The 12,426-nt window shown below is 38.8% G+C and overlaps 1 protein-coding gene across 3 annotated transcripts in view; it reads left to right on the top strand.

Annotated features, from left to right (window-relative positions):
• Nucleotides 1-12,124, top strand: part of ing3 (inhibitor of growth family, member 3) — a 49,593-nt gene extending 37,469 nt beyond the window's left edge. For 2 of the 3 annotated variants that reach the window (XM_063057817.1, XM_063057818.1), the window contains 3 exons: nucleotides 9,198-9,378; nucleotides 11,052-11,090; nucleotides 11,355-12,120. In XM_063057817.1, the coding sequence (XP_062913887.1) occupies nucleotides 9,198-9,378; nucleotides 11,052-11,090; nucleotides 11,355-11,471 (337 nt within the window). In that variant the 3' untranslated portion in view covers nucleotides 11,472-12,120. Of the gene's footprint in view, nucleotides 1-9,197; nucleotides 9,379-11,051; nucleotides 11,091-11,354 lie in introns of all 3 variants that reach the window. The other variant, XM_063057816.1, reaches the window with a different exon arrangement.
• The last annotated feature ends 302 nt before the right edge of the window (nucleotides 12,125-12,426 follow it).

The following is a 12,426-nucleotide window of genomic DNA, read 5'->3' as shown; positions in this document are numbered from 1 at the left end:
TTTTATTAATAGATTTTGCAACCGTAAGCATGTATATAATGAACATTTTTAATGCAACGACATGGCATCTTAGCCCATCACCCCTATTGGGACGTAGGCCACTGAAGCCGCTCATCAGGGTTCTCTGTCCTGGGCCAGTCTTTCAAGATGTGCCCAGGTGTAGCCCACCTTTGCAGATCCTTTCACTCCCAGGGATGAGGTCTTTGGAGCTTCTGTAGCAGTAGGTTTTTACAGGATGAGGTTACTAGCCCCATGCCTTACCTTCCTCCTTTCGCATCCAGGCTTGAGACCATCCATGGCGGAGTAACTGTTAATTCAAGCTGAAGTAAAATTCTTCATTGAATTATAATTCTTGTCACTTTGTTGATGTATTCAGCCCAGACTGTAAATTTAGATTTTATTTATACTTTATCTGTTTTGTAACAAGATTGCAGTAATTGAAAAATTATTGTGAGTAGTACCTATTCTGTCTCTGTTGATGAAGGAATTCACCAAATCATTTAAAAATTATTGGCAGAAGTTTGTTTTGTCTCTGGGTTTGATAAGTAATCATAAATTAAGAAGGAATGGAAAGCAATTTGAAAATCAAGAAAACTGCACGTTTCAAATTTAACATAAAAATAAAAAATGCTGGAAACATTCAACAGGTCAGGCAGCATCTGTGGAAAGCAGAAGCAGTTAACATTTTAGGCAGAAGAACCTTTATCAGAACCTTCAGTATTTTTGTTGGAACTCGGGGCTGAGTAAGGTTTAGCTATGAATTAAACTTCTTAAAAATCTAATTTTTAGGATTATATATGTTTGCAGTTCATATATAAGAACAAACTATTTGAATCTGATATTTGCATGTATTGAAAACTTATTTTAAAATTATATTCATTTCTTACTTGCTCGTATTTAAACACAACAAAAACCTCCAAGCTGAAACTTTCACTTGTAAATTGTGACCATGGTTTTCTGCTTTTTTTTTGTTTCTTTATTTTTAATTCAATGTGAAGTAAACTTGCTGAAGTGTAAGCTTATGTTTAGGACTTGTACCTTGCCTGTAGTTGACTCTCTACTTCCTTGTTTTTGATATTTTGATACTTATATAGTGGGGGAATGGCAAAAAAGCAAAATACCTTTTACACCAAAAAGTTCTTCATTGTAATAAATAAATAAATAAATAAATAAATAAATAGATAAATTGAGTTAGATTAGTTTTTAACACTTTTTTATCAGTCCTGAACTGGGCACCATCCAAGGAGTGTGAACCAAACTACAAAGAGCTGAGGCCTTTAATTTGTGCCTTGAGCCTTGTTATTATTGGGAAAGCTGCCAACACCATTTGCACTTTCCGTACCAAGAATGTTAATAAACAGTTAATATTTGACAAATCAAGATATGTAACCTAGTAATCTTTGTGGGAGTATTGGTTTATTGTAACAATTTTGCGATCAATTATTGCAGAATCAAAAAAACGTAGCAATAGCCTGATACACCTAATGCTTCTGCAGGTCATAGCATTATCTGATTTTGGCTTCAGAAGGGACAGGGTGCCTTGATTACAGTACAAATATTATTAAAATGCATTTGACAACATTCAAATTGCTTTTGATTAGACCAGATTATATGAAGCAAATGCTCATGGGGTACATAAGCATTACAGGTAATTTACAAAGCTGTTTACACTTGAACAAATAAGGCAGTGTTAGAATGCAGAGAAATGATCAAAAGTTGCAGTAGTAGAAACCATTAAAGGTAATAAACAAGCACCAGTCATCAATCTACTACTTCTGTATCTTACATTCACGTTAAAGGTATATTGGAGGCTGTATCAACAAGGCTGCTATCCACCAGGTTGACAACTGTACTTTATTGGCGACTTAAACAGCCCACAGCCACTTGACATAACGAGTTCTTCTTGATGTAATTAGTTTCTTAAATTAATCCCAGTATTTGCACATAGCAGTTTTGAAACAGATGACAATAATTTAAATATGCTTCAAGAGGATGTAGTACTTATAAAAGAATAAGGATGGAAATCACAATATATATTGTGAGTTCAGTACTGTATTAAAAATAGACATGTATTGATTGTACTAGAATGTTTCTTCTGGAAATTCATTGTGTGTTATAATGGGTAGAATGGAAAAAAAGCAAGCAGTTAGAAGATCAGAAGCACTAGCAGGTTACTCTGAGATTGATATGCTAAGACTTGAAAGATTGTAAGGAGTGTGATGCATTACGTTCCAGGCCAGCCATAGGTGGGTTGAACATTTCAGTGCATACAGACCCAAAAATACTTAGATGGAAGACAACAGGATATTTTCCAAAGGAACCTAAACAAGTCATGGATGGCTCTTCGGATAAACAAATATTTAATGTTAATGAGTCAGACACCTTTTGGAAAAGTTTTTTCTTGTGTGTATTCATCTAAAGGGATAAGAATTTAAGAAACAGAAGACTTCATGGACATACAGGTACTCCAAATTCAAGTGTTGGTGTTGGATAATGGTCCAAGTAAAGGACCACAAGGATGTTGGCATCATCCGTATCAATACAGGCACTTTGCCTACTGAAATGGCTGCAGCCTAATTGCTGTACTACCTCCACCAACCTGGCTTCAAAACAAGCATCAACAGAAGTCTTGCATCAGAAGATCAGTGTTGAAATCCTGTAGTACACATACAGCTCTTCTCATACAGTCCCTCGCAAATAACCTGCCAACTCTGAGACACAGAAGTTCACAGCTTATTTGCTTCTCTAAAGTTTGCAATAATTAGTACCTGTGATGAGAAAGTTTGACTCAATCAAAGAACCAAGTCTAGTTTACTGAGAATGATAAGGTTGTTGAGGAACTAGCTGCAAACAAGGTATTCTGGATTGAAATTGCACTGTCACTTAGGTGAAAGAAGAAGGTGTTCATGCACCTGAAGGCAGAGGCTCAGTAAAAAAAAATAAGTGACCTAAAGAACTGATGGTGGAGGAGACAACAGACGACTGAGCGATGATGGCCATAATGTGTATCATGGTGCTGATGATCAGCACTGTAAAAGCCATTTATGGCCCAAACATTCAAGGCTCTATTCTACTGAGAACCGTGAACAGGACCAAACTCATCAGGGACAGAGAAGCAGTCAACTCTGATTAGAAGAAAAAACCTCAAAGATCTCTCATCCTCAGCTCTGTCCTTGGTGTGAGTGCTCTTCACAACATTGTGTTTGCAATCTTTTCTAGCCAGTCTTTCAGTCCTGACAAGAAGTCAAGAAAGCCAAATATTGACTTATAAAAAACAAAGCCTCTGGAGCAGATAGCAACCCAGTTGAAATTCTAAAATTCAGCAGTGAAGATCTTGAGTCACAAATTCACAATTTTGGTGTCTACATCTGAGAAGAATATGTACTAAAGGACCTCTGAGATGCCATAATCAAGACTATCTTTAAGAGAAAAGTGTACAGAGGGCTAAAGCATTGATTCCATCCATCTGGAGGTGTAGTAAATATAACCTTCACGTGACAATGCCAGCAAAAATGCAGGGAGCAGCACTTAATACAATAGCTCCTTTGACTTCAGTAAATATTTTGATACCATCAGTTGGGAACAATTTTAGAACACCCATCTTAAATTTAGCTGCCCAGAGGAATTTATCTCCAACTTACTTCTGTTTAATGAAGGTACAACCCCTTGATACTTACTAGTTGACCTGCACAGAACCAATTTCATTGAAAACTGATGTCAAACAAGGTTGATGATTGCCTGGCATTTTTCTCAGCAAATCTTCCCACTGACATGGAGTTAATCTAAAAATGAATAGGAAACTGTTCAACACACCGCAGGTGCTACCCAGAACCAAGTTGACCCAATACTCAAGAGCTAGTGTGTCATATAGACAACACTAACTCTTGCCCAAATCTGGAAGCTGAGCTACCAGACACTGTCAACTTGTTCACCAAAGGATAAAGCATGACTCAGGATCCATAAATGAAAGTTCTGTATCAATTTGCTCCTACTGCACTATTCTGACTCCAGCAAAGGAAGGTTAACAGTAAGACCCTGGAAAACTTTGATTATTTCACTAGTTACCTGAGTGGCATGATTAGTACAAATGTTTTACAGCGGCAGTGATCAGCAATTAGGGTTTGATTCTTGTGGCTGTCTAAAGAGGTTGTACATTCTCCCCATGACAGCGTGGATTTCCTCTAGGTGCTATGGGGCCCTCCTACATTCCAAAGACATACAGGTTAGCGTTAGTGAGTTGTGGACATGCTATGTAGGCGCCAGAAGTGTGGTGACACTTGTAGGCTGCCCCCAGCGCAATCTTTGGACTGTGTTGGTCATTGATGTTAAAACAGACCATTTCACTTATACTTTGATGTACACATGATGAGGAAAACTAATCTTTAATCTTTACCTCCCATCATACAGAGACATCATTGATTGAAATTGACGACTATATTTAATGTATCACCACAACCAATGATTGGTTGAGGGTAAAGATATAAGAAAAAGACCTTAGACCTGGCAGAAAACTTTTGGTCTACCAAGCACCTACTATAAGCTTCCAAGATTTGGGCTACCCATATTAGCTATCTCAAAGCACAGGAAAAGTTATATCAATGCTCTCTACAAAATCCTTCTAATTTACTAGAGATGTATGTGAGCAAACATCTGTGTCCTCTCCCCGGGAAAATCCTAAGCACCAGCTGCGTTCTATTAACTTTGTTGGGCAGACCATATTGTTCGCTTGTCTGAACTTCATGAAGCAGACGCTGTACTTGAAATTCAGACATGGGAAGAGATAACTAGAGTGGGGAGAAAGTTCAAGGCTTCGGCTCATGACAGCGCTCAAAAGGGAGAAGAGTATTTGCAAACTGAAAACTTTGAGGCCATGCATTGGGAAACAAGTCACTCTCAATCCCATGGAACTGAAAATGTAAAATTTACCAGCACTACTAACATCCAAATACTAGTGACAACTTTTCATACCCCCCCCCAACCATTATCTCCTTTACTACCATGTCAACCTGCACTTGTACTTGTATGTGAAGAAATGAATCAGGAGCTTGTATAGACCATATACAGCGCCTACAAAAAGTATCCACTCCCTTTTGGAAGTTTTTATGTTTTATTGTTTTACAACATTAAATCGCAGTGGGTTTAATTAGGCTTGTTTGATACTAAACAAAAAAAGATTCTTTCATGTCAAACTGAAAACAGACCTCTACAAAGTGATATAAATTATTCACAAGTATAAAAAAGATTGATTGCATTAAGTAGTCATCTCCTTCAAGCTAGTGTTTAGTAGATGTACCTTTGGCAGCAAGTACAGCTTTTTGTCTTTGTGGGTAGGTCTCTATCAGCTTTGCACATCTGGACACTGTAATTTTTTTCCCTTTCCTGTTTACAAGACTGCTCAAGTTCTGTCAGATTGCATGGGGCTTGTGAGTGAACAGCCATTTTCCAGCCAAAAATTCTAAATTGGATTGTGGTCTGGACTCTGACTTGGTCACTTCAGGGCATTAACTTTGTTGTTTTTAAGCCATTCCTGTGTAGCTTTGGCTCTATGCTTAGGGTCATTGTCTTGCTGGAAAACAAATCTTCTCCCAAGTTACAGTTCTCTTGCAAACTGCATCAGGTTTTCCTCCAGGATATTACCCTCTACCTTCACAAGCCTTACAGACCTGCTGCACTGAAGCATTCCACAGCATGATCCAGCCACCACCATGCTACACAATAGGGATGGTGTGTTTTTGATAATGCGCTGTGTTTTGCTTACGCCAAACATTGCGTTTAGTTTGATGGCCAAAAAGCTAGATTTTGGTTTCATCAGCCGATAGAACCTCCTTCCAGCTGACTTCAGAGTCTACCACGTACCTTCTGGCAAACTCAGCCGAGATTTCATGTGAGGTTTTTTTTAACAGAGGCTTTCTCTTGGCCACTCTCCCATAAAGCTGCGACTGGTGAAATATGGGCAACAGTTGTTGTATGTGCAGCCTCTCCCATCTCAGCCACTGAAGCTTTTAATTCCTCCAGAGTCATCATGGGTCTCTTGGTGGGCCCCTTCATTCGTCAACACACACGAAACGCTGGTGGAACGCAGCAGGCCAGGCAGCATCCATAGGAAGAGGCACAGTCGACGTTTCAAGCCGAGACCCTTTGTCAGGACTAACTGAAAGAAGAGATAGTCAGAGATTCAAAAGTGGGAGGGGGAGGGGGAGATCCGAAATGATAGGAGAAGACAGGAGGGGGAGGGTTGGAGCTAAGAGCTGGAAAGTTGATTGGCAAAAGGGATACAAGGCTGGAGAAGGGAGAGGATCATGGGATGGGAGGCCTAGGGGGCAAGAAAGGGGGAGGGGAGCACCAGAGGAAGATATAGTGAGAGGGACAGAGGGCAAAAAAAGATAAAGAAAGGGGGGAAAAATAATAAATAATAGATAAATACATACATACATAAATAAGGGATGGGGTAAGAAGGGGAGGAGGGGCATTAACGGAAGTTAGAGAAGTCAATGTTCATGCCATCAGGTTGGAGGCTACCCATTCGGAATATAAGGTGGTGTTCCTCCAATCTGAGTGTGGCTTCATCTTGACAGTAGAGGAGGCCATGGATGGACACATCAGAATAGGAATGGGACATGGAATTAAAATGAGTGGCCACTGGGAGATCCTGCTTTCTCTGGCGGACAGAGCGTAGTTGTTCAGTGAAATGGTCTCCCAGTCTGCGTTGGGTCTCGCCAATACATAGAAGGCTGCACCAGACGCAGTATATCACACCAGCCGACTCTCAGGTGAAGTGTCGCCTCTCCTGGAAGGACTGTCTGAGGCCCTGACTGGTGGTGAGGGAGGAAGTGTAAGAGCATGTGTAGCACTTGTTCCGCTTACAAGGATAAGTGCCGAGAGGGAGATTGGTGGGAAGGGATCGGGGGGGGTCGAATGGATAAGGGAGTCGCGTAGGGAGCGATCCCTATGGAAAGCGGAAAGAGGGGGGAAGGGAAAGATGTACTTGGTGGTGGGATCTCGTTGGAGGTGGTGGAAGTTACGGAGAATAATATGTTGGACCCGGAGGCTGGTGGGGTGGTAAGTGAGGACAAGGGGAACCCTATCCTTAGTGGGGTGGTGGGAGGATGGGGTGAAAGCATATGTGCGTGAAATGGGAGAGATGCGTTTGAGAGCAGAGTGATGGTGGAGGAAGGTTAGCCCCTTTCTTTAATAAAGGAAGGCATCTCCTTTGTCCTGGAATGAAAAGCCTCATCCTGAGAGCAGATGAGGTGGAGACGGAGGAATTGCGAGAAGGGGATGGCATTTTTGCAAGAGATAGGGTGGGAAGAGGAATAGTCCAGATAACTGTGAGAGTCCGTAGGCTTATAGTAGACATCAGTAGGTAAGCTGTCTTCAGAGAAAGAGACAGAAAGATCCAGAAAGGGGGGGGAGGTGTCGGAAATGGACCAGGTAAATTTGAGGGCAGGGTGAAAGTTGGGGGCAAAGTTAATGAAGTCAACGAGCTTAGCATGCGTGCAGGAAGCAGCGCCAATGCAGTCGTCGATGTAGCGAAGGAGAAGTGGGGGACGTATACCAGAATAGGCTTGGAACATGGATTATTCCACAAATCCAAAAAAAAAGGCAGGCATAGCTGGGACCCATACGGGTGTCCATGGCTACGCCTTTAGTTTGGAGGAAGTGGGAAGAGCCAAGGGATAAATTATTTAAAGGGTAAGGACTAATTCCGCTAGACGGAGGAGAGTGGTGGTAGAGGGGAACTAGTTAGGTCTGGAATCCAAAAAGAAGCGGAGAGCTTTGAGACCTTCCTGGTGGGGGATGGAGGTATATAGGGACTGGACACCCATGGTGAAAATAAAGTGGTGGGGGCCAGGGAACTTAAAGTCATTGAAAAAATTCAGAGCGTGAGAAGTGTCACGAACATAGGTGGGAAGAGATTGAACAAGGGGGGAGAAACAGTGTCGAGGTATTCAGAAATGAGTTCGGTGGGGCGGGAGCAAGCTGAAACAATGGGTCTACCTGGACAGGCAGTTTTGTGGATCTTGGGTAAGAGGTAGAAACGGGAAGTGTGGGAACTATAAGGTTGGTGGCAGTGGATAGGAGATCCCCAGATCCTTCATTCGTCCTCATCTTTCCCAGTCACTCAGTTTTCGAGGATGGGCTGCTCTAGGCAGCTTTACAGCTGTGCCATATTCTTTGCATTTCTTGATGATTGACTTAACTATACTCCAAAAGGTATTCAGTGTCTTGGAAATTTTCTTGTATCCATCTCCTGACTTGTGCTTTTCAGTAACCTTTTTGCAAAGTTGCTTGGAGTGTTCTTTTGTCTTTGTCAGTGGTCCCCAACCTCCGGGCCATGGACCAATACATTGCCGCGAAGAGTGCAGCGGTGGCCAGAACGCACCCAGCACATCTTTAAGAGAAAAGCCGAAATAAACAAGCTAATTAATTAGGTGCCGCCCGGCATGTAAATGTCGACCCAGATCAGAGGCGACGCAACACGAGTCTTTTTCTGTTGATCAGTGCAAAAAACAAGCCAAATTACATTAAATCCACTGTGATTCAATGTTGTAAACTAATAAATGAAAACTTCCCTGGGGGCGGGGGGGGGGTTTGAATACTTTTTATAGACACTGTATGTAGTCCCTCAAACTTTGCATCATTCAATAGGATCATGGCTGTTTTGAATAATTCCCACACCACGGTTAAGCCTAGTAATCTATACTTTCCATTTAATGTAAACCAAGGAACACCCATATCTGCATAATACTCAGATCACATTTGTGCTACACCAAAGAGGATTCTATGCTTCACTGCTCTGTTGCACATCAGTGATAAATAGTGGCACAGCTGGTAGAGCTAATGCCTCACAGGTTTGGTGACTCATGTTCAATTCTAATCTTTGGATTAATTGACCACGGAACTGTTGCTCATGTGTGGATGGGTGGTGAAATCCGGGGAAAGTTGATGAGAATGTGACAAGAGGTTAAAAGGAAAATTAGTGAGAGAGTGGGATTGCTCTATGTGCGAGCATAGACTCGATGAGCCAAAATGTCCTCAAATATCATGAGGATATATAAATTTGTTTTAATTGTTTTTTTCTGCTTATTTTGCCGGTATTTCTCAAAGTAATTGCTTTTTCACAGTTCATATTTTTTAAAAGTTGGTAAAATACAAAAAAATTAGGTTGCTATTTATAATGATCTATTTTTCCCCAGAAACAGCAAGTCTTCAAATCACCAATCATCGTCATCATCATCTTCATCATCATCATCTTCATCATCAGTGGTAGCACAGGAAATCCCTCAGCAGATCCCAGTTTTACCAGAGTCTGATTCGAATAGCCAAGTCGATTGGACATATGATCCCAATGAACCTCGTTACTGTATATGCAATCAGGTAAGTTTGTAGTAGCAGGTAATTATGGATATTTAGATATAAGTGCACCTTATGTTCTGTTATTTTCATATATTTAAAAACTGAGGATACAATTTTTTCCCTAGAAATTCAGCTTTAAATTTTCAGTGGAGACACTTGAGACTGCAAATACTGGAATCTGGAGCGACAAATCAGATTTTTTTTGCTTTAAATATCAATGTCAATTTTTTAGCAATGAAGTTCACTTTATCTACAAATGTGTATAGTTTGGAGGCACATAATTGTTATAAGAATATATTGTAGCATTTACTGAGTGGAAGAAAATGGTGGTTCAATTTCCATTTAATGTAAATCATAAAGTGTACTTGGTTGTATATAGCAACCATTACATGAAACATGTTTTAATTGAATAAATCAAATCCAATGCTGCCATAGATTAATGAACCTCATTCTAACTACCAGTTTATTCAAACTCTTGATTTTTCCTGTGGGATCAAAAAATAATTGAAGCTTCATGAAGACAATGACTAAACACATTTCTAAATACAGTGGATTCTGGTTTATTAGAACTTATCAGAACCAGTACATTTTGACCCAATTAAGTGATTGCCCCAATTACCCAAAGTTAAAAGGGTATAAAAAGATAAACTACTGTTTAACTAAGTCAAAAAAAAATGTATTTAAATGAAATACAGAACAAATTAGAACACTACCAATATTACTACATTAGAATAAAACTGTATTAGTTTCTAATAGTTATTAACAGAGGAGTTCATTCAATGTACTCTTAATTGTTCTTTTAAATGACTGTAAATGACCAAAATCAGCACAGACACTTAGTGCAGATATTGGACTACCTTCGTACAATGCTTTTGATAATTGCATTCTCAAAATCTTCTTTTTCCTTATAACATTCAAAATGATTGTTGATACCTTCAAATTTCTCATAGTTCCGTAGCTTGAAGTAATGAGGTCATTTAATTTTCACTCCCAGCCATTTCTGGCATCTCCAAGCCTGAAACTACAGTGAGCAAAACAGTTCCAAATTGTTTTACTGCTTATTTCCTGCCAACTATCAGTGACAAAAATCGCTGCTTTTTGAACACAAATAAACACAACTGACGCTATTTTAAAAAAAAACTTCGCTGTAAGCAACGTGTAGTGTTTAATTGCCACAGAAGTGCATGTCACTAATGCTAGTTAGAAATTTCAGCAACAGTCTCCTATCCCAGTTAAGCAGCATTGTGTCCCAAATAAATGAAGAAAAATCCCAGCTATTTTCGATTAGTTTTTGTTCTTTTAAGAGTAGTCACTAATAAGCTGATACCCCAATTAACCGTTGGCCAATTCTGGATTAACCAGAATCCACTGTATTATTTGTAAAGAGATGAAGAACATCGGCATGAGTTATCCACACTCAAGAATGTACAACTTGCTGAAGCGTAAAAAATTGTCACATTGGTCTAATTATGGATGTGAATGTTTTCATTACCAGACATGAAACAAAGTAAATTAAACAACCTGTTTACTAAAGTTGGTGTTAATGCAGCAATAAATCTGAAAGATAGGCTTGAGGAATTCCCCAATAAGGCACAGTCTATCTTAACTTGATGCACCTGTTAGTTAAATATAGACAACCAATAATTTACTGAGCTTAAATATAGTTTTTTTGTTTCCCCACCCCATCTTTACAGGTGTCCTATGGAGAAATGGTAGGATGTGATAATCAAGATGTAAGTATTTTTCCATTATCTTTTTTAACCATTACCGCTAGATTTTTTACACAAAACAGTGCAAATCACACCATGTGTTACTACTTATCAATGTTCATTCAAAATATTATATTAATAAACAAAAATCAGATTAATAATACTCAGGGCAAACGTAGAATGCATATTCAGTACATACAATATTGCATATTTTTTTAAAAAGTTAAACTTGATAAAATGAAACTGCTTTGTAATCAGGCTAACAACATTTATTTTTTTCTTTTAAAGTGCCCCATTGAGTGGTTTCATTATGGATGTGTTGGACTAACAGAAGCTCCTAAAGGAAAATGGTATTGTCCACAATGTACTGCAGCAATGAAGAGGCGTGGCAGTCGCCACAAGTGAAACTCAAAGACTGAGGAATTAATGTGACTGGTGCTTTGTCCAAACAAACAAACTTTAATAATATCGAATGGGAACAACAAATCACTGCAATGAGTGACATATGTGCAGTACTCTTGTATGTGTTCCTATCTGAGAATGTACAGCTTACTGATGTAAATTGGATTTTCAGTTTTTGTTTTAAGACACATGAAGATTAATTATCATTCTCTTAAAAATACTCTCTTAATTACCTAACTGAAGCAAAAAAAATCCTAAATGTATAGTCAATATTTGTTTAAAGATGCTTTACTTTTGTGTTTAATTATTACTTCTGGAAAAATTAAAAGTTCAGCTGGCTGAAGTAAAATGCAATATTGGCAATAAAATCTTGTAGAGCTGACAAATGTTAATGTCCTGATACATAAACAAATATTTCTTTATCATGTGAATGCCAGTTTGTGCCATCAGTGTTCATTGTTTTGGTGCAGCACGTTTCTTATAAAGAACATAAAAATAAAATTATCAGGATGTCTTTGATACTAAACAGATTGAAAATGTTATGATGTGTTTCTGGAAACATGATTTTTCCACTTGTGTAAGACATGGCATTAGTGTTTGACCAGTAAAAGTATAACAATTGGTGAAGTGTGATTTCATTTTTAACCATACCTGGAGCCAAGATTGGATTATAGTTACAGAATAGCAAAATGGTTTTCTTGGAGACACCACTTAGTGCTCTTTATTCCATTGTAAGATAATATTTAAATTGGTAAAAATGTAGCCTACACCCATATTACAGATGTATTAATACTTCAAAACAGTATATTTATAGATTGATTGTCCTGAAATCAAAGGTGCAATACAAATGCAAATATTTCATACAGAATATGCTTCTGCAACTTCCATTACTTCAGTCTTTATTCTTTGTCTTCATTTTCATGTAGAGATTATATCAAAATCCTAATATTTTTAAAAT

Source organism: Mobula hypostoma, chromosome 9 (assembly GCF_963921235.1).
Source record: "Mobula hypostoma chromosome 9, sMobHyp1.1, whole genome shotgun sequence".
Lineage (NCBI taxonomy): Eukaryota > Metazoa > Chordata > Chondrichthyes > Myliobatiformes > Myliobatidae > Mobula > Mobula hypostoma.
This window is presented reverse-complemented; position numbering and strand designations above follow the sequence as displayed.